Source organism: Hetaerina americana, unplaced genomic scaffold (genome assembly GCF_022747635.1).
Source record: "Hetaerina americana unplaced genomic scaffold, ioHetAmer1.1.p SCAF_1, whole genome shotgun sequence".
In the NCBI taxonomy this organism is placed as follows: domain Eukaryota; kingdom Metazoa; phylum Arthropoda; class Insecta; order Odonata; family Calopterygidae; genus Hetaerina; species Hetaerina americana.
This window is the reverse complement of record NW_027286069.1, coordinates 75,727,001-75,749,067: the sequence shown is the minus strand read 5'-3', so window position 1 is coordinate 75,749,067 and position 22,067 is coordinate 75,727,001. Positions and strand designations below refer to the sequence as shown.

At 41.0% G+C, this 22,067-nt stretch overlaps 1 protein-coding gene across 1 annotated transcript in view; it reads left to right on the top strand.

Moving 5' to 3' along the window:
• LOC139686470 (uncharacterized) overlaps positions 1-22,067 on the top strand; it is a 100,386-nt gene that overhangs the window by 14,254 nt on the left and 64,065 nt on the right. Inside the window, exon 2 of the mRNA XM_071583658.1 lies at positions 12,798-13,687. Within this exon, the coding sequence (XP_071439759.1) occupies positions 13,610-13,687 (78 nt within the window). The 5' untranslated portion in view covers positions 12,798-13,609. The remainder of the gene's footprint in view (positions 1-12,797; positions 13,688-22,067) is intronic.

Sequence of the window (22,067 nt, the reverse complement as noted above, 5' to 3'; positions counted from 1 at the left end):
TCCCCATTGTTCTGCTACTCGGCACGAAAAATGAACAAGTGATAACGATTCAAATTCCTTGAGCAAGTGATTTTCTTTTCCCTGGAATGTTGGACACTCTAATATTTTAGCTCTAATTCCGAAAGTAATTAAACTAAATATTCCTTCAAATAGAGACATTAAAGAGTCTAAAGTTGTAAAGCATAGCATATGTTGGCATAGGTTCGCGTTTCACCAACATTTGTTATAAAGTGCTAAATACGTGTACAACTTGCATCGCATCCTCCATTTTCTCAGTGATCGGTCAGAGCCAAGTGAAGTTAACCGAGGGCTTTCTAGTTTAAATATTCGTACCTATTTTATCCATAGATGGGTTTTAAATACACAAAATCTTGTTATTACTTTGGAATTCCCCTCCCTCTTATTTCCAGGGTGGTCCAAACTGTCGGTGCCAGAGGAAATGCCACCAAGGTGTCAGATTTTAATTCGAGTGGGCTGGCGTGCTTATTGTTGAGAGCTTTAATCTGAATCTTTCGGTTTGTTTACTCTGATTTTATTTTCCTTTTTTAATGCCGTCATTTCTTTTCCTCAGCTGTCCGTCTCCTTCACCCGCTCTCTCCCCCCACCCTTCCACAAGCCGCTTCTCCGTCGTTCCGCCCTCATAAGCGGAGTTTGCTCTTAAGCCGGCGTTCCCATGGATGAAAGCACGTAGTGCTGATGCCCACGTGCTGGGAATTTGATGAGGAAGGGAGGATGTGTGCCCTGCGACCATCCGCCGTATGGAAATGTACGACGGCGCGGGGTAGAATGTTATTATTGGTGCGGTAGGCAGGCACCCATGCGTGGTGACCCAATGCATAGTTGCCCAGGAAACGTGACTCGGGCTCTTTATACCCCGAGTTCCAGTTCAGCTCTATTCTTTCTGTGCGGGAGCACCGAGGGGGGCATTTCCGTCAGGGTTTTTATGTGTGTGTCCCGATTCTCAGGGTTGTCGATGAGCGAGCTTTAAGGCGTTGCCTTTCTTAAAATTTAATGTGATATCATCGTAAACGGTGAGGATCGTGTCGGAAATTTTTTTCCAAGTATTAGGGTTTAAAATAAATAGCATTCCGTCCCGAATTAACTCAGGATATGTCACCTTGTTCGAGGTTCAAATCTTGTCACTAATGCATTATTTTCTATTTAGTTCTTTGAGAAAACAACGAATGGCTTACGAGCTCTGATACCCTACGAATTGCAACCCTAGGAATTTTTGAAGTGGAAATAATGATGATAACCATTCTTAGCTTGATTTACTCGCTTTCAAGGTGTAATTTCAATGAGATTAACTGAATTAATGCCTAAAATAGGCTTGAAAGCGTTGATGGATAAAAACGTGCTCGAACTAAAAATCTACAGCGGATGTAAATATATCCATGAATCGCCATAGCACAGTAATCGACCCGAAGGTTGGATTTATAGGTGACGGTAGAGCTCACCCAATACTAAGCCCATGAGCGTGAGAAATGTACACATCTGGGTTGGGGGGGCCGTCCCTTTCCCTCTGTAGCTTAGGGTGCCCAGAGATGTCCCAAGGAGTTTGAACCCTCTGGTTTTTACCCACTTGGCCCTTGGTCTCCGTAAGTGAGCGAAAATTACACAGTACAGTTTCAGATTTTAAAATTGATGTGTAATTGAATTGTAAGTATCGCCAAGCTCGTATTCCCTTTTAACTTCATGTTCTGTTCCTTGCAAAAATATAATGAGGGACGGTTGTAGTATAATTCGTGAGATGAGTTTGTATTAGCATTGCACATATTGCGCTATCTACTAGGCACCACCTATTTTTTGAGAGAATATTACCATTGTGCTCATCGAGATAACGCACTCCTCGCAATTAAGACGGCGATTTGATTCTTTTATTACCGCTCTGCCGCGTAGTATGTCAAGAGAGTGGAAAGATTAGAAGGGTCGATAATGTGTTTGCAAGAGGGAGAAAGTGGATGAGAGTGAAAATCTTTTATAGAAAAATTTTTAGCATTTGATATGATAGATATTAATAAATAAATTTTGTTGAGTTATCTTGATGTCGGCTTGAAGAAAAACTCATTATCAATGGTGAAGGCATAAGCATTCTAGCGTGGGAGGTAAAGTTTCACAACTGAGTTCGAGGGAGCTAAGTTTGTTTTATACGTAGAGGTATATACGTATTATCACACTGAGCTAAGCTTTTGTGGAGTTAGAATGAAGAACTTCGTGATTAAACTAGTCCTTCCAACTACGAAATGTAAGGATATTTCGTTGTTGGAAGGACTAGTTTTTGTTTTTTCATTAGTCCTGTTTTGAGGTTCTACTGTATCAGTTTAATGCCACAATGTCCTCAGAGGAAATGTGCAATTTTTAAGACCCTACGCTTTATTTTCAGTTAGAAGCAATGTCCGACTTGGCTGGAGAGCGGATTAGATATTCATAAAGACATTTCTTTGTGTCAAGGATCAAATATGTGTACTTTGATCGTAATTCTAATGTCAATCGTGTGTAGTTCAAAACGGCCGGCGGGGATAAATTGGTTCGCACTCTCTTTCATGCTAACCCCGAGTTCGAATATCGGCAGTGAAGGTATTTTTCAATGATATTCTGATCCCTATTTGGGGTGCTACGTAGGGAGCACTTCCGAGTACTCCGTCCGTCGCGTCGGATGGGACGTTAAACTATATCTCTCCCATGGTGTATTTCGTTGAGAGTCGACTAATGTCGATTCCCGGATTCTATCCAGCCTAACTAAATTTTAACCAGGCTAACTATCTCAATTTCTTGAATATACGACCTCTACAGAATTACCCACCAACCCACTAATAGCACAAATGACCTCATTCGTCGGTCTCCTCCTCCTAATAACTGCTACTTCTACCAATAAATAAAGTTCAATGCACGCTGATGCCTCTAAGATTTTTAACAAAAATTTCAACGGTTATTTTTCTGTCTTTCATGAAAAACCGGTTAATGAAGCATGAATTAATTACGGGAACTTCCCCACGATTCACAGGAGGAAAACTGTCTCTGCTTCGGACGGGGAAGTACATATTAGTGTATTGGGTTTAATGGTGACACCTTTTGCCAATCGCATGAGCGTGCAACTAGTGATGACTCTATCGTCATCACATTTTCGCTCGGCGAACTGGATTTTTGCGGCGTTGCTCAACTCATCCTTTCATTCACACCCCTCCATTCGGCGCTGATCTCATCGGTCGGTAATACGCGTGAAACCCATCTTTATTTCACCCACTCCCTCGCCTTTCCATCACGTGACTTTTTTGTTCGATATTTTTGTATTCGCCGCGGTTAATCGTTTGTGCTATTGATCCCCCAGGTAAAAGGCAATCGTTCTTTTACAAATGCCGCCAACTGTTGCCCTAGGAATGTCACCTGTTCCTGAGAGCTTGGGGTAACAATTCTTGCCAATGACAATAGAGACCTAAGAAGGATGAACAAGCCGCGTGTGGTGCGTCGAATCATTAAGAAAAGATTTAGGTGTCTGTTCCTCGCAAGCGATAATGCTTATCAATTATGTAATTGATTTTACCTACTGTACCTTCATGTTAAATGGTCTCCTTTGCATATTTTCAAAACAGTTGCAATTAAGTTGGCTGAGCATGCAGAAGATATTCCTTAAGTCAAAATCGTGTTATGAGAATGGATTCGTAATTGACAACGCACAAAATTGACTTTGTGCGTTGCAGAAAAGTAGAAATATTTTACTCCTGAGATCCAAAAATATTTTTTTAATGTCTTTAGAAATTCTAACCTTGCTCTTTCTCTTACTTTCTATCTTTACTAAACTCCCTCCCCAAGCTTTCTGTGCCGGATAAACTACTGGATTTTTACTTTCACGGCCTCATTGGTCAACTGCAGACAAGAGACTCCTGCCTTCCTGCGAAGGCGATGAATTCACCCCTTATACTAGTTTTCCTGCCTACTGAATGCTGCGAAGAGAGAGTGTTGTACTTGATTGGTGAGAGACCAGGAAATACCGGATAGGACTCTGAGAGAAAACTAAGTTAAAGGACATTTTGAGGTGTCTTGAACATTAAATATGAAAGAACTGCTTTCAGTTCCGCTAAGTGTGTCCGAGGTTATGCCAGTGGTGTTACTGCTTTCGTCGTTTGAGGATTGCTGTCAATAAATGTACGAGGTTGGTTGGCAACAGTGCCGTGACTAATGATGACGATCCCACTAAATGGTTAAATAAACCAATTAAATGAGAAAATAATCGAATTTTTACATACTTAACACCAATACCATTGACGTCTTTGCTTTCAGATTCATATTTAGACGTATTAAAACATTGATCTAATGCGAATCCGTGAGATGTGATTGCTACTATTTGATTCAACGGTCATGGATAAATGGTATTTTCGTAGCTGAAGGGGGATTGAGATGGTGCGGGGGCTTACGTACTGGCTTCCCACCCTGAGGGCGCGGGTTCAAATCCCGGCGGTGTTGAATATTTTTCAGAGGTATCTCGATCCCTACTTGAGGTGCTTTGTGGAGGGCACTTTGAGTGAGTACGCCGTCCGTCGGATGGGACGTTAAACTGCGGACCCCTTGGCGCCTTTCGTAAAGAGCAGGCTAATGCCGACGCCGGGTTTCTCTCCACCCTTCATCCTTTCCTCTCCATCCCCTATGGCGCAAATGACCTTAGCTGTCGGTCGCCTCCCCCTAAAAACTACTACTCGTAGCTGAAGATTAGTCAGAAGTGATCATTACACATTCTTCATGCTATCCTATTTTGTTTGCTCCGAAAATATTCCCACTCTCAGTCTATCTGAACCGGAAATTTTCCATTCTAAGGAGTTCATTTCCTTTCCCCATCCTCCTAAAAGCCAATGGAATGAATCACGGGACTAAATCGTGCCCAAAGCCGTTGGTTGGGTCCATCGAACTCCCTCGCGTGATTTACGGCTATCTCTCGTCTCAGACGATATTTAGAGAATGCATCGCGTGCGGCGGGCACGAGACAATGAAACTCATCATCTGAGGTGTAGCGCACCGTGATCTCCCACGGTTGTTCTTGAAGAGTGAAGTCTTTCGGAGAAAAGCCTCGGGCCCTGATTACTGAAAGATTCACGTGCTTATACACGTAGAGCAAGATGCATGCCCAGCGTTAATGTGTTCATCCTCTCCTGATTTATTGGCTCGATCGAAGGTTTTAATTTGTCTTCCGCCCTGTCATCGAATTTTCGAAGATTTACGGCGTCCCCAGAAGTCTCATCTTCTCCCTCCCGTGTCTACTTTCTCTCTCTCACTCGATGCCGTCCCCCCCATTAGGCTTGATTGCCCTTCAACCGTAAAAACTTCAATTCTGGAGGAGATAGTAAGCTCCTCTGATGCCCCAACTCGTTGGTCGCCCTCTCTCTAAGCCCTCTTCCATATTCCCACCGCGAGCTGTCGATGTTGCGTCAGCCGTCTCGGGGAAACCACGTCGCCAGGAGTCACACGGTACCCAATGGCTCGACCAAAAGTGGTCGCATTGGTGGACGGGAAGGAAATAAATATCACGCTACGGAACGATGAAGTCTGCAGAGCAGTCCACGAAGGACTCGCATCGAGGAGAAGAAAGGGAAGACGCCGTCAGTTGAAAGTTGTTTGGGGAACATTCGTTCGTTAGCTCTCTCGCCATTTCGTCGCCGTTGCGGCGACAAAAAATCTTGAGCGGAAGCAATGTCGGCGGAGGACATGACATAAAGTAGCTTGATCCCAAGAAGCTATCATAATCAAAGGCTTATTTTTCACGTCAAACATGTCTCGGGAAGTTTTGTGCCGTCGGGACGAGTTCCCAAGTGATCTTTTGCTCTTTATAGATTTACCGTCACCGTGACTCAAAAGGATTTTGCTGTTTAAGTTACGTGCAGTGGATCTTTTTGCTCTCTCTCTCTCTCTCATTGACACGGGGCACGATATGTGCATTCAAGATACGAGGCGATTACTCGTGTGTTTCCATCAATCTATTTTATTAACAGCTGGAGACGTGTTCTTGCCCAGTGGGTTGAAATATTTTAATGCCGCTCGTACGCTCACCGTCGATTTTTTTATTTCCCTGAGTTTTTGCATTCAGCTTTACGTTTTACGAAGTATTCTATTATTCATAAGTAGGCTTTTATAATGTATTCTATTTGTATTTGATTTGTCTATAAATGGCCCTTTGATTGTGCGAATTCAGAGTCTTTGTATTTTCCAAGGATAGCTACGTTAGTTGTACCAGAATGCTAAGCATTAGATCCAATCACGAATCGAGGATTAATTGATTCAAGTACCATCAAAGTTGCTTGCTGCTTTGGGAATGTTTTTTGAAATTTATGTATACCCACCAAGCCACCGCCAGGGTGTGTGACAGGGAGTGAATACACACTAGAAGAACTTCACCCGAACACGACCCTACCGCGGTCGAACAATGTTATTATGATCCCCTATCGTTCGTGGAAAAAATGACATCGTAAATCTATCTGTTTTACGTAAACAATCTCTCTACTTTAATTAAAATGATCTCTCCTACCGTAGTACCAAGGGGTAATAATACATTTTCAAGATCACCGCTAAAGAGACGCCCTTCCAATTTATGCAAGAGCTTCAATCTGTAATTTAATCTTCGCTCCATGAGTGATTCCCAGCCTAGCTGCTCTAATATTTTGGCTAGGCTACTAAGTTTATCATAACAACGTTTTACAAATCTAAGCTCCTCTATGCTGCACGCGATCCGATTCGGAAATTAATCCAGCTTCGTGAGGATCCATATACTTGCAATATATTCTAAATGAGGCCTAACCAACGACAGATAACATCTCTCTTTAGCCTTTTCATTACACTTACCTAGTAATTTTCTAATAAATCCTAATTTATGTTAGCTTTTCCACATATGCCCCGTATGTGTTTCCTCCAGGAGAGATCGTGAGTGAGGGTAACGCCTAGGTATTTAATCGAGTCCAAACATTCCATTTCGGTGTTTCCAATACCGTACGCGTTCGGATAGGAAAATTGCTCTTTTTAATCTTTAAATTGGTTCGTCTCCAAATCCGCCGAAAACCACTCTCATGCTGAAGGGCACGAGGATGCTTTTTGAAAAATTTTACGGGACTGGAAATGTTTAATCGTTAGCCGCCAATGCACCCGAGGGCAGCATTTATCCTTTACGACGATTTTCCATCTCACTTCCGCGAAGTGGACAACTCTCGCCATCGTCTCCCGCGCCACGGCGTTGCACCTGGATGGGTGTGTCGCAACCTCCCTCCCTCTGCGTGGTCACCATCGGCACAATCCTTCTGTGTATCCCATGTGCCTTCCTCTTCCCCCCACACCCCCAATATCCTTTTGAACCGGAGAGCGCGTTATTACGCCGCAGACCATAAAGTGGCGGTGCCCCTCGAGAACGAAATAACTGTCGAACTGTGCGGAGGAGTCTGTTTCTCTGAGGATACGGCGGAGGTGTTGCCAGGGGGAAGGGGACGAGAACAAGAGGGAGGAGGAGAATTGTGTGGGAAGGGGGAGAGTACAGGGAGGGATCGGAGGGGAAGGAGTAGGGTTGGGCATAGAGGAAGAAGAAACGTGTGGGCACGGGTCATTGTCCGCGACTGAATCGTTCATCCGAGCCGATATGGCACCCGAAACCTTCGACCCTCCTAATAATCTCTTCTCCGGTTGGAAGAAAGGGGAAGGGGTTTGGGTGAGGGGAAGGAAGAAATTATGTTGAAAGTGGCGAAGGGGGTCTGCGGTCGCCTTCGTGACGCCCACGGAGAAAATAAGATTCGCGGATCTTTCTTGACCAAGAGTCAAGAGTATATGGGTCGGACGTTATTTTCAGTAACTATTTTTTCAGTTTCTATGCTAATTCCTTCTTATTCTCTCATGTGTACACACTAAATCGAAGTCCGATCTCGGTAGGTTGCCTTCCTTCGTTCTGGAAGTCCAAAACTTCGGTCTGGGAAACCGGATTTCCCCAAGCTTAGACGCGCTTCTCGGGATTATTTCAAGCGTATAACACGCACTCGGAGGAAATTTCCAAGTGGATGCGTTATGATAGATTTTTACTCTCATTACTGATAGATATCACTGTCCGAGGTCAAGCGTACCGAAAACACGAACGCATTTGATAAGTGAGCATTCTATGTGCACGTGTAAATCTGCTGGGAAGCGTATCCATGTGAACAATGAATTTAAGTTACGTATACAATATGGAGCGATTCATTTCTCTACTTTCACTTACAACCGGAGCAACAAGAACCAAGTCACTCTTCTCATTTTAATTTGAGTAGAGTGACTTGGTGCTTGGTGCTAAACTTTTTCATTTGGTGGCAATGGAATATCTATTACTTTTGTGACATTACTTACATTCTTGTAATGAAGAAAGTGTAATACGAAGGAAACTAGAATTGATTTCATTTTTTTAATTCGGTGGTCGACCTTTTTTTTGGTAGATTTTGGAAATACACAGACAACACGTCTACATTTAATAGTCTTTTCTGACAACACGCGATCTGAATTTCCGCACTGCAATTAACTGTGATCCAATTTCTCATACATTCTACCTCCCTGGATTCCATCCAAAATGCCTATACTTTTCCTATATCTACGTCGCTAGCCTAACGCCCTTCCTATTACCATAGTCTTTTTCAGAAACAAAAACAGAAGTTTTCACTAATCTTCTCATACTATCCTTGCTCCACCACATCCTTGGCATCAAATCCCTCCTCTTTGTGGAAGATTCTTTGCCTACTGCAATTTTTCTTCTTATACTTTTATCCCTACTGATTTGACTGTTTCACCTGCGCTTATAATTTTCCTCCTCTTTTGACGATCAACCTAGCTTTTCTCTCGCTCGAAAACCTCATAACCGTTGTTTTGTTTTTTAATTTAATTTTAGTTAAATATTTATTAGTGTGTAGTACGAAGAAAATAGACCTTAACATCTTTCGCTGAGCCAGAGTCGCCCGACATCATTTGAAACTGACCCAAGTTAATTCTAGCAGTCATAAATTTGATTGTAACTGACATTTCTTAAAATGTGCATTGTTTCCATGATTGTTAAAAGTATTTTCTTTCAAATTATGGAGATATTTTATTGGATCAGACAAAATGGCGTGGTAGGCGGCTAAAGGCTTTGTTCCCTTGTCTCTGGATGAAGCCCGTATGTCATACCGGAAAACGGGAAATACGGGTATTGGTAATCAGGACCCGCAGCGGGGATCGAGATGGTGCGGGGGCTAACGTACTGGCTTCCCACCCTGAGGGCGCGGGTTCAAATCCCGGCGGTGTTGAATATTTTTCAGAGGTATCTCGATCCCTACTTGAGGTACTTTGTGGAGGGCACTTTGAGTGAGTACGCCGTCCGTCGGATGGGACGTTAAACTGCGGACCCTTTGGCGCCTTTCGTAAAGAGCAGGCTAATGCCGACGCCGGGTTTCTCTCCACCCTTCATCCTTTCCTGTCCATCCCCTATGGCGCAAATGACCTTAGCTGTCGGTCGCCTCCCCTTAAAACTACTACTAGGACCCGCAGGACTGCCTCTGAGGGTATTATGCATTTCCATTTGTTATTACGATGAAATAGATGAAACGGACAATGTTCGGAATGGGATACGACAGACGTTTTGTGGTAAGTCATTCCTTTTAAAAAAAATCATTCTCCGCAGGCATGCTCTCAGTCATAACTGGCACTTATTGCATCACATATTTTAATTTTTAATTCACGAATCACCTCTTCACGGTATTCATTCTATGACAGAAATAGCGGTGTCCGTTTTCCATTCTTACGTCATGACATTGGTAGGCTGTTTTGAAAAGCATTTATCGAGAGTCATCGCAGATTTTGGCGTCCACGGGCGTCTTTGGTGAAGCTCAAGAAGGGAAGTATGACGTGTCGATACCGTTGTTGTATCTTTTGTGGAGTTTTCAGATTATCATTTGCCTCTAGCAAGACCCTAGTCATCGGATCCTATCGCTTGAAATTATGATTAGGAAATGCAACAGATGTTAACTCTCCTAGCAGGGTTTTTAATATTTATAAGGTCATATCGGGGCATCAAGACGGGGTAAAATAAATAAATGCTTGATAAAATGTTCGTGTTGAGTCACTAAACTGTGTTACTGAACACCTATATTCCCGAATACTCTCCGTCTGGGAAAATTGAGTAATGATAATAGTATTTTATTTAAATTGCTCAAAAAATGTCTGAAGCTTCCCCGCTGTTCCTTTATCTTGAAATTACGAACTCTCGAGATAATGGCTTATGTGAAGAACTATTTTCACTCCTAAAATCTTATCTGAAATGCGCTCGAAGAATGAACTCATACCTTAACAATCAGTTAACATCATTGGTGGCACCTGTGCAACATTCGGAATGCTTTTTGTATTTCCGTTATCTACTGTAGAATCCAAATGAAAGTCAATGGTTTTAACTTATATCCTTAACACAATTACTCATTCAACTCCTCTATACTTCTACTTCCTTCTCTCTCTTTTCGTGGAAGTTTGTATCAATGAGTGGAAAACTATTGTTTGAAGAAATGAATACGATAAATTGTGATGATTTTTCCTATATAAGCGTAAATGAAATATTCAGTCCGTAAACGTCAATGCTATAGTCAGTGTATTGGCTTCAAATTATTAGTACCCTTATTAGTACAGCTTAATGTATATTTTCAATTTGATTGGCTAATGAACACGGTAATCAATCGTTATCGTTCACAAATATTTATCGGGGTTAACTACTAGAAATGATCCCAGTCGAGCCCCTTGTGTTCAGTTTCTGTATGTTGAGTTAGTGGAGTGTCCCTTAATATAGGCTCATTTTGTTATTTATATGATCTTGCATTAATAGGTAATAATAACCTCTTGGGATATGGAAGGTAATTTTTTTATCCTTATAATTTCTGTGCAGTCGTTCAAATTACTAGAAAAGTCCAGAGTGATGCAAGTCATTTATTTCTTTGTCTCATATTGGTACCAAGTAAGGGTGCCAGTAAGGGATTTTTGAACATTAATATTTCAGGATCTGCACAGAGTTTAATGCGCTAAATCCCGGAAACATCTTTTTAGTTGGTATACATGTATACTTCGATGCTTCCGTCAAAGATGTGTAAGCAAAATATGTTAGAATAATCAGTTTTATGAAACACAGGGCCTAGTCATAATTAAAGTATTCGATCATAACGTTAAATCACAGGGCAATTTGATTACTTAGTCCTTTCCGTGGCAAGATCAGAGAATACTGCCGCCAGTTTAACTTGATATCATCTTCTGAGATTTTTAGAATACTCGTTTTTTAAGTGATTTCTTTAGTTTAGCAGCTGTTTCAAGAATTAAAGCAGAGAAAACGACAATCTTCTTGCAGAATAGTTAGTTTAGCAGCTGTTTCAAGAATTAAAGCAGAGAAAACGACAATCTTCTTGCAGAATAGTTTTTTCTTCGTAGGTAAATTTATCATTCGAGTCGACATAAAGATTGTAAAATTGACAAATGTAACTGTGGGTTGAAATCATCAGTTATTGTTCTAATAAGCCATTCAACTCGAGAGAGAAAGAACCATCAATTTCTTTTTGTACGCCGTGACGACAACGAACATTTCCGCTGTTACAATAATCGCAATGAAACAGTCCATTTCGTAGCCTTTGAACTGAGCAGGCGACGTAAAAACAGGTCTTGTGCAACGTTTCCAAACGTCACCACCCATTCCAATCGTGTAGGCTGCTAACATGGTGCTGGTTTTCTTCGTATTAAAATTCTGAATCTGTTTCAACCGTGTGTCTGTTATAGAGTATTTTTTACATTCTAAGAAGTACGTAATTATAGTTTTTTATGCGTTAAAGCAGTTTTTTAATAAAACACACCTGCCCGAATATTTATATAATGATTGAAGTCCAATGTAACAAGCTGATAAAAGGTTACCTTAAAATTTTTCAAGAGGCGAAGGTCAACTGTGGTTTGAGTCAATTGTTTATTATAAATTGAACATATGGCGGAAGATTGAATATCATCTTATTATTTGAAGCTACGCTAAGATTAACGTTTGCGTTAATGACTTGCGAGAGTTCCATTTGATACAATTTGGTGTTTGGTCACAGTTAAAAAGTGGAAATCTAAGTGTCTGTGTAACGGCGCAAAAGCGTTCAAACAAGTATTTTTTGTTATCTTACACTATGTTTGAGGTGTTTGATAAAATGCGAAATTTGATATTTGAAAAGTTATAGCGGTAGCTCGAATATTTTACGTAATTATATCATTTGAAACCTGAAATTTTATAATATAGACAACTTTTTTTTTACGGCAACTAGGTAATCATTCTTTTTGTAGTCACGAAGATTCAAAGTTCAGAATAAGTTAAATATTTAATGAGAAAATTCCTCTGTTATGGACGACAGATAATTGTGTGCCGTTAATCGCCAACTGCGTTATCTTTTTCACCTGAGGAACTTTGCTTCGACTAAAAATATGCATTTGCTTGTATATATTATTGTGTGAATGAACACGTTGTATCGATTAATTCGTGTACAATCGGATCGATCACAACACCTGACCTGTGTTGCAACAGAGCCATTCAGTTCTCCCCTTGGAATTATTTATTCTCACTACCCCAGTTTTTTTAAGTAGCAACACTGTGGATATCAACTGTTAATTTAAATTTGTCTCAACTGTTTTATAATTTGTTTGCCTGCGAGCGGTCAGGCGGCGGGATGAGTCGCCGCCATTATCATCCGCTCTCATCTACGCCCCTGCCTTCCTTCCCCTACGCCCCTTCGTGTTCCTTCACCCGAAATTAAATTCCTTTCCTCTTTCTTCATCTGTTACAGCACAGCCGGATAATATAACCTTCCCCCCTGGATGGAGAGAGCGCGGGTGGTGTCACAATCCCGCGAGAAATAAAAGAACAACGCCGGCAGCTGCCATCACGCGACTTCCCGCGGGTGAGAATACACTTTTACCGTCCTAAGAGAGGAGGGGAAGAAGAAGAAATAGGAAGGTGCGTCCTCGTAATCTGCCTACGATCTTCCCTCGTGCATCGAAGGGAGGAGCGACTGGCGGGTGAGAAGGTACGCAAAGAGGGTGGAGGAGGGTGTGGAGTGACGGATCCGAAGGCGTGGTGTGCTATGGTGCGGGGGATGGGGCGGGCCGGAGACGAGAGGTGAACCAAGGCGCCAGGGGGAACCACGTGGTCCGAGGCGAGGAATTAAGCGGTGGAGGGGAGGAGAAGAAGAGGTGGTGGTGTTCTCGGAGGTGTGCCGGTGTTGCCTTGGAGACTGCCGGATATTTCGGCGCGCCCCACTCCTCGGTGGAGGGGAATTTCCGTGTGCGTTTATGTGCTCTATCACTCCCCACTCCCCCCAACCTCCAGTCGCGAGGCCGCGGACTCGCCGGAACTCGTCTACTCTTAATCGCATGCCCCACCACCACACCCATCCACTTTTTACCCGGAGGAGTGAGAGTCTTGTCTCTCTCCCCCTCTCTTTTTTTTCACCGTCGGCGACGGCTGCGGAGGCGTGACCAGCGCCTCTCCGTCGCCTGGCAACCGTCCCTGCTCCTGAGAAGAGGAAAGAAGGAAAGGGAGGAGGAAGGATAGAGTAAAAACCTTAAAAAGAGCTGGCCGGATTGGCATGACGAGGCAATGAAGTTCTGTCCCGCGCGGAGGACGCTCACCATATTCACGGAGCCAAGGTTGTCAGGAGAGGACCAAGGAATGAAGGTGAGAGATGGGGAAATAAAATAGACGTGCATGCCATACGCCCTCGGAATTATGCACCTTTAGTGCTCACAAGCGGCTGATTGAGTATTTAAACGGTCGTCTAATATTATATTCGCCCTGCCTTGCAATGCGGCTGCACTTTTGGCAGCAACTTGGCCAAAAGAGTCGAAATATGCTTACCTCAATTCCTATCGGCTGTTATTGTTCTGTTGTTCGACTTAACGGCGTTCTTTCTCATTTCATTTCACAAAGGTTTTTCTCCGTTAATATTATATTTCTATAATGCCTTGCCTCTTTTCCCTTTTTTATGACTGCAATGAAAACCGTGAAGAGTGATTAAATTAAAATGAAAACTAAATTAAAGATTAATATTAAAAAAATAAAAGTACCACGTTTTTAACTTTCTCGCTTTTAAGACCGACTTCGTGAATGCAAACATGTTTATAACTGTAACTAAAATGCTGACCCCTATTATTTTTATGCGTTGACGCATTTTCTTGAGGTTATCGACCTTATATTTGTATACTTGTCGTAATTGTTATATTTCAAAGTATATTACCATGTTATAATATTAAATTATGTTTTCCTGCTTGAGTAATGCTCAGGTTCTCGCGATGCGGGCGAACCATATATTTCAAACATTAGCACAGTTTTCTTAATAATTCGACGTTATAATTTTAGTCTAAATTTAACCAATGTTTCTTACATTTTTCTTTAGAAATCAGTTTATTTGTTAGTGTATACACTTCGAGATTCAGTTTTTCATACTTCCCTTTCTGCCATTTTACAATAAATGAATCTTTCTCTGACACTTTGAAAACGTATCCCCCGTGTGTAGGCCATTCATCCATCATAGAATTTTGATCGAAAGAATAATCGAAGGTATTCGAATTAATTATATGGATTACATACAGAATAATTAAAAGATAAAGAAAAAGTGGTACTAAAAAATTTGGATAAAGTTTTCTGACGACGACTCACTTCATACATAAATATTTGTCTCGCACCTATCTTTGAGGCACGTTACCATTAACCTTAACCTTAGTTGGACTCTTAGACGTTTCATGGAATAAATGGATTGAACCTGTTCTTTGATAAGATTGGCCTGAATTACTGATAATTTTATTTTCCTAGAAAAACTCAAGCAGTCGAATACGATTGCTGCCATCCTATCTCCCATGAGACTAGTGCTTGGCACATGCAGCCTACTACGTGTATGTTTCGGTCAATTGGGCACAATTATCCATATATATGCACTTTGAGCATCGCTTGGGGTATGATTGTAATGGGATAGTACTCGCTAAAATTCCTTCACTAAAGAGGTAAGAAATTGCTCCATGATTAAGAAAAATATTTTATTGAATGTGATTCGTCTTTCCACGAATCATTATTTGGTGATGTACCGCAGCTCGGTTCGTTTATGATGAAATTTTTCTGAAACTTTGAAGTAGCCGATTTATTTCCGCTATTGTGTTACTTTATCGTAATTCTTTTGGTCTCTCATTTTTATTGTTTGGGTAGAATGAATGCCTCGTTCGGAATGTCGCTGGATAAAAGTGCGGATGATATATTTTTTCCGTTTGGTTTCGCCTGGAAAATCCGCATTCTTGTTTTCTTACCCTCCGTACTGCCGCAGGAGGCCAAGTGCCCCTCCCTTCCCGCACTAGCAATCCTCCGCGAACGCCCGAGTACTTTTTTGGAGACGGTGCCGTCTCCAAACGAGTGTCTCTCTCTCTCTCTCTCTCTCTGGGTGTTCCCCAGACGTTGACATTCCCCTGGAGTTGCGAGTGGGCTCTCTCGTGTGCTGCGGTGGGAGGAGAGGTCCGAGCTCCTCCCGAGGGGTATTAACGGTAGTCTTGCAGGCAGGCTGACCACGTCTGCATCGCGGGTCACATGTCCCATTATGGTCAGGGGCGGAACTTTCTTATCTTCATATCACGCTGCCCTTCGTACTTATATTGAATACAGATATTCGCCGTGCGGCCTGCTGGGATAAACAACTTTCGATGCCACTAGTTGATTCAAAATATATTTTTGTAACATTACAATGTGTACAAATGTTCTAACAAATTTTTTCTACTGAGATTTAATTTAATTAAAATATTATTTATTAATATTATTAAAATATTTATATCCATGCGAAATGCGGTGAATTTGGATGTACCTCAATCCTTGCGGTGAAACCAATAGAGTCTACGATTCGTGCTATGAATCCCGATTTCCAACTATAGCAATTATTTGTTTATCCATTCATCCTTTCCAAGCATTAAACCAAAGAAGACATTTTTCAAAGGGTTTTCCAGTTTTACCTGAATGAAGCTTCTCAATGAATACTGCACATGTGTTTAATTAAATTAAAATACTGGTGTGGTCGCTAAATGTAAATCCTTTACTGCCAAAATTCATAATTTGTTTGTACTTTATACGTCATGTGGCGGCGTTAAATGTGTGCGAGACATATATTGCTGTAACATCGTTGTCGCTCACAACATGATATAAAACAATGATTTCGGAAGAAATATTTTCAATCAGAAACGAGGAACTTGCAAAGTTTATCATTAAAATAATTTGAATAGTCAGTTTAGTAATTAAATCAACCTTTTCCGTTTCGTATGCTACTTTGATATATCCTTCTGAATCTTTTCGGCCTAAAAAATACCTATTATTGTACCCATTTCATTTACTAAACCATCTTATTTATTTTTGTCTGGGGAAGCTTATTGTGTTCCTTCATAAATCTCGTATTAAAATAGGATTAAGAAACTTTTCCTGTAAGGATTGCTTTTGATCCAGTTGTCCGGCATACGTCTGATTGATTGTAGGCTTTGAAGAGCTTGAAGAAAATGGAGATATAATTGGAAAAATCTCATTAGGTCCTAATGATTTGAAAATCTCAGCGATCAAAAGAATGCAATCAAATTGTATCTTCTAAATTACACTAATTATGTTTCAGAGGAGAATGCGTCTGTTTGTTTTTATCTGGACCACTCTTTATTTTGAAATCGAAATTTCATTCATCGAATGGCTCCTGCTGGGAACAATTCCCTCCGTAGTGTTGTTTCGCTGCCCGCCATGGCCATTTAATCGAAAGTAGTTGGTAGGGTGCTTCTTTCATTCATTATATATTATCTCCCATTGGTCAAGTTCATCCTGCCCACAGTTACATTTTTATGATCCATTGTGGCTATGACAGTTCATTAAATGAGTACCTCATTTGTATCACCTCTTTCAATTCCGTAAATATCCGATCTTTTGTAAACTTTTGCGGAACCATGAACGCAATGGACACTTAAAAAATACTTTCAATTCTCTTTCTATGTGATATGAATGTGGAGTAAGTTTTCATGATTTTCATTACGAAATAATTGGTTCGATGCGGATTCTTTCTCATTACTTAGACGTAAATTCTTCCGTGGCTGAGTGAAATACAATTGTTTTTACCATGGTTAGCGATACTTGACTTGAAAGCCGTCAGCGGCGTCCATAACCGAGGATACCAAGTTAGGCCGCGGGTAGGACCGGCTGCCCAAACGTGTGCGCGTTGAAGTCTCCGCTTGGCGGTTTCCGTTACGGCCAAACCGTTGCTGCTGCCATCGTGGCATTCGGCCGCATTTCCGTTAAAAAAAGATTCTGCGGAAGCGGGTCGGATGTGCGACTCTATGTACTCCTTTGGTCAGTCGTGTAAGTTGTGCAGTGATCTATTTGAGCTGTTAATCCTGGTTAGACTGAGGGACGGATACAGTTGTGGGCGCGAGAAGATAGAAGACCTTCGGCCGATTCCCATTTGGGCTTGGAGATGATTCCATTGCGTGGTGTTGATTACAGTGTGCTTGATTTGACTGGAGCGCATTTAATTATCGAAAGTGTTATCGAAAGGACTGCAAAAAAGAGGGCTAATGACCAGGCGTGGTTTCTCTGGTGAATCAGACGCCCATCTCCAAATTGAATTTCAAATCCTTCATAAATCTATTATGAAGTATAATTGGGGAGAAACTCCTCACCCTCGAGAAAAACATCCATGGATAAAAAAATGCTCGGAACATTAAAATTTGAAGTGTAGGTGACGATGAGGACTTCCTTTCCCCCTCTGTAACAGGGACAGAAAATGATGATGCTTGTGTGAATGGCTCCAGTATATGCTTTTCAAATTCTAATACAATCGGTATTTTACATGATTGAATATCCCTATTCAAATAAGTTTGTGCTTTCCAGTATAAGCGGATTATCACTGTTCATCGCAACGCTTGCAGCCTCTTATAAAAATAATTTATTTTGACGTTACATCGATTTTAAGTAGGGAAACAATTTTTATTTTTTCCCCCAGAAGCTTAAATTTTGTCCTATATAAGCTGGAAATGTCTTCTTAAAATTAATTTAATGCCTCAATCAGTTTTCAAGGAAATTCAACGTTTTTATTTCAAATGGAATTAGATTAAAATTACACGACGTCCTGGTAGCCAGTAAATCGTTTTGTTTGGTCAAAATTTTCTTTGAGTTTTCCCTGAGTTCTTATCTCCCTCGATAAGGGGCATCCATGTACTATGAACCCATTCCTATCATTTAGTGGATCATAGTCACAGTGGCATGGAAATAAGAGCCTTTGTCCTCACATCAACGCGAACTGAAAGAATCGCACGTTCATTTTTGGGCGGAGTTTTCTTTTGTCTCTCATGAAAGATTGCGTCGAGCCAGACAGAATTCCGAATGCGCAACTGTCTCCCTCATCAAAGTCCAACAAAGAAATCCCGCTTGATTTGAGTTGGTGATACAATAAATAGATACGAAGATATCTTAGAGAAGTTTGAATTGCAAATGTACTCTCAAAGGAACAAAGCCATGAATATCTTTAGTTTCTCTTGAACCAACCCAGGTGCTATTTTTAGACGTAACGGAAGCCCTTGTTCGCTTGAACTTTCTGGTAATGAAATTTCCTGCGAGGAGTACATTATCCCCCACTTATGCCGTCGTAATATTTTAGTGTCGGCTAAATATCACTCCAATCGGTCAGCTGTGAAAACTCGCTAAATGTCATTTAATCATAAGCGATGGCTCAGATATACGTACATCTTAGCTGTTATAATTTATAGGCTAATTCAACCATGAATTGGAGATTTTTATCTCGTGCTTACTTTTTCCCTTCGAGTCATTTTCAAGATATTATTATAATTGTACTTTTCTATCGATATTTTTTTATTTTTCTATATATATTTACTCTGCATTAAAATAGTATTCTAATATCCGCTCTGGTATTGTCTGTATTACCATACTCCTCTTGATTATTTTAGTAGTTATTCATCTGCAGTAATACGAGGGTCATCCGGAAAGTAGTACCCGTTCGTGAAATAAAGACACAAAAGTAAATATTAACAAACATAAAAATTTTTATTTGAAAGAGGATACTTTAAACTACTTCTCAACATAATCTCCAAGCAAATTAAGGCATTTGTCATAACGTGTGACAAGTTTCTGTATTCCTGCTGCATAGTCCTTCGCCGCCAGCTCATTGAGATACGCGAGGGACCCATCTTGCACAAATTTTTGCATAATGCAGATGGTGTTTAACAATTTCATGAACAATTGTTCGAGAAACATTGGGAAAATGCTCACAGATGTCATCAATTGTGACGCGCCGATCGTTCCTCACGAATTCGTCAACTGAGCTCACCAGTTGGTCTGTAATGACAGACGGTCTCCCCGAACGCTCATCGTCGTGTGTGTTCCCCCTCCCCATGTTGAAGTTGCGACACCACCGCCGAACAGACGACTCGTCCATTACATTGTCTCCATACACCTCCTTTAATTGGCGATGAATATCACATGGGCGAACGTTTCTTGCATTGAGGAATTTAATCACTGCCCTCACTTCACAACTGGCGGCGTTCTCAATTTTTTTAAACATTGTAAACAATCACAGAAACAACACAGGCAATGCTAGCGTCACGCAACTTGGCTCAGAGAAGGCAGACAAGCCACTGAAGCTATCTGACCTCGTCCAGCGGCTACTCGCGTCGTCAGCACTTCATGCGGCACGAACGGGTACTACTTTCCGGATGACCCTCGTATTATGCTCACCTAGAATCTTCAGTCCCTATCGGGGAGTAGAATCCTAAAGTTACATCTATCCCAGATAAGTAAATGGAATATATATTTGCGACGAAGCATTTTTAATAACACGTATAGGGATGGAATTATTTAGTATCTGCGATATCGTTAATAACTGATATGGATTCGATGGAAACATACGGCAACCCAATTTCAGTTTTTGTGGTTTATGATCATTTTTTTTAAGTATCAATTTTCTGCATTGTTAGCTCTGAACTGGGTCATTCGGATTCGGTCGTTTGGCTCTCACGGCCGTTATTTTGGTAGCATATTATTGGTAGGCAACTTAATGGGCTAAATCATTCGGATGAAGTGTTGTATGAGGGCAGTATGGTACGTATAATTTGGTTCAGTTTCGGAATTTCGTGCCTGCTGCGTGAGCGGATTATGCACATTTGTACATCATTACGGGTATCAATTCGAGGATAAGTTAGTGGTAGCTCTCCAAACCATCCTGTACCCAACCAATCTCTTCATTCCCTTAGACCTCCTTGAACCAATATTTACCATTACCTGCTTCTTGTAGTGCATTCTACGTTTTCATTTTATTCTTACCCTTCATTAAGCTATCGAGCCTCAGGATATGTCCAATTAATTTCCCTCTTCTTCTTCCTATAGGCTTATCTCTTCATCCACTCTTTGAAGTATTTCTTCATTTTCTACCATACCTATCCATTTTATTGTCGGCATTCTTCTGTAGCACCACATGATACCGTCTCCAATCTTGTTTCTCCTGAGCTCTTATAATCTAGGTATCACATCAATAGAATAGTAGACTCCACGTGAAAATTGAGACGAATTGCCTTCTTATGCCTATGTTTCTACTATTTGCCGTTAATAGTTGCTTATTCCCATAGAAAGCCTTTTTCGCCATTCCTATTCTGCTTGCAGTATTCCTCTGGTTTCCTCCATTCTTTCGTCTTTCTTCTTCCATTTCTGCAAGTATAGATATGTCGTCACGGCATAGTTATGTTTTCACGAGTGTCTTAACTCTGTATATAAACATTTACGTGCTTAGTTGAAGGCATATTTAAATCTTGTGAATAATAGGAGTTTTATTTTTTCTTGGTTAAGTATACCTGTAATCATTAGACAATATCGACTTATTTTAAGACATGCGTTATATTGCACTTCCTTTTTCGTGCTCTATCTGAAATGTTCATCACGCTTACTTTGTGTCGTATTAATGAGAACCGTTTATTATATGAGCGTATATAATCAGATTCTTTATTATAGCACCTAGAGCTCGGTATTATACGGATATTCTTCGAGACGTTTATTGAATGCCGAATTTTAATGCTTCAATGCGACATGATTTACAGAGCGATAGATTAGTGTGGATATTGGACGGTATTTCAGGAAAATGATATTTAAGTACTCCATGTTACTTTATGCACGTGCAGTGGAGTTTTTATTAACATTGTAGACTAATGAAAATATTGTTCAGGGGTAGTTTTGCTCATTTTTCGTCTTAAATAGACATGAGTCTCTTTCATCTAGTTACTGAAAGAGAAAGTACACACCGTGTACTCATTGAATTGTCGCGAATCTGTGAATGTCCTTCTTGTTTAATTTTAGTGGTACAAATACTAACAATTGGCGATTGTGATGAGCAGCGGAAAACCATTGGCTAGAAGCGTGACGAGTGCAATCTTAATAATTATTCCGATGCAACCGATGGTATCCATAAGGATGATTTTTCATCTACTGGACTTACTTTCCCTTAATATCTCAACGTATGCGTAAGAATGGAGATCGGCCTACTTTGCATCACGAATCTAATCTGATACGGTCGCCTATCATCCATGACGGGGATTATGTGTTTCACATTGCGGAAAGGGGTGGGGGGCCTGCGGCATCGAAGCGTCTAAAAGAGCACCAGGAGAAAACAAATGGGGGACGGCAATCGCGAAGCTCATCAATTCTCGCGTTTTCGAAGTTATAATACTCCGCTGCCACCATTAGGAAAGACCAGAAAGACTTTCGACACTTTCTTAAAGCCATAAACGTAACAAAGCGAGCTCACGATTTCGCAAGCCAACTCTTTTATGCGAAATAGAGCGCTCCACTGGAGATTCATGAGGGTATCAAGTACTTTTTAGCTATTGTAAAAAGTATATTTTAAAGGTACTCTCATTTCTCTCGGTTATATTCGTCTCAAAACGCAATAAGGTGGTGTTAATTTTAAATATTGGCCAGCGTCGAAAATTCTATTCAGTGCTATGAAAATTCAAATGTGGTCCCAATGGAAAGCTTGTGAGTTTTTTGTGTGGCACTT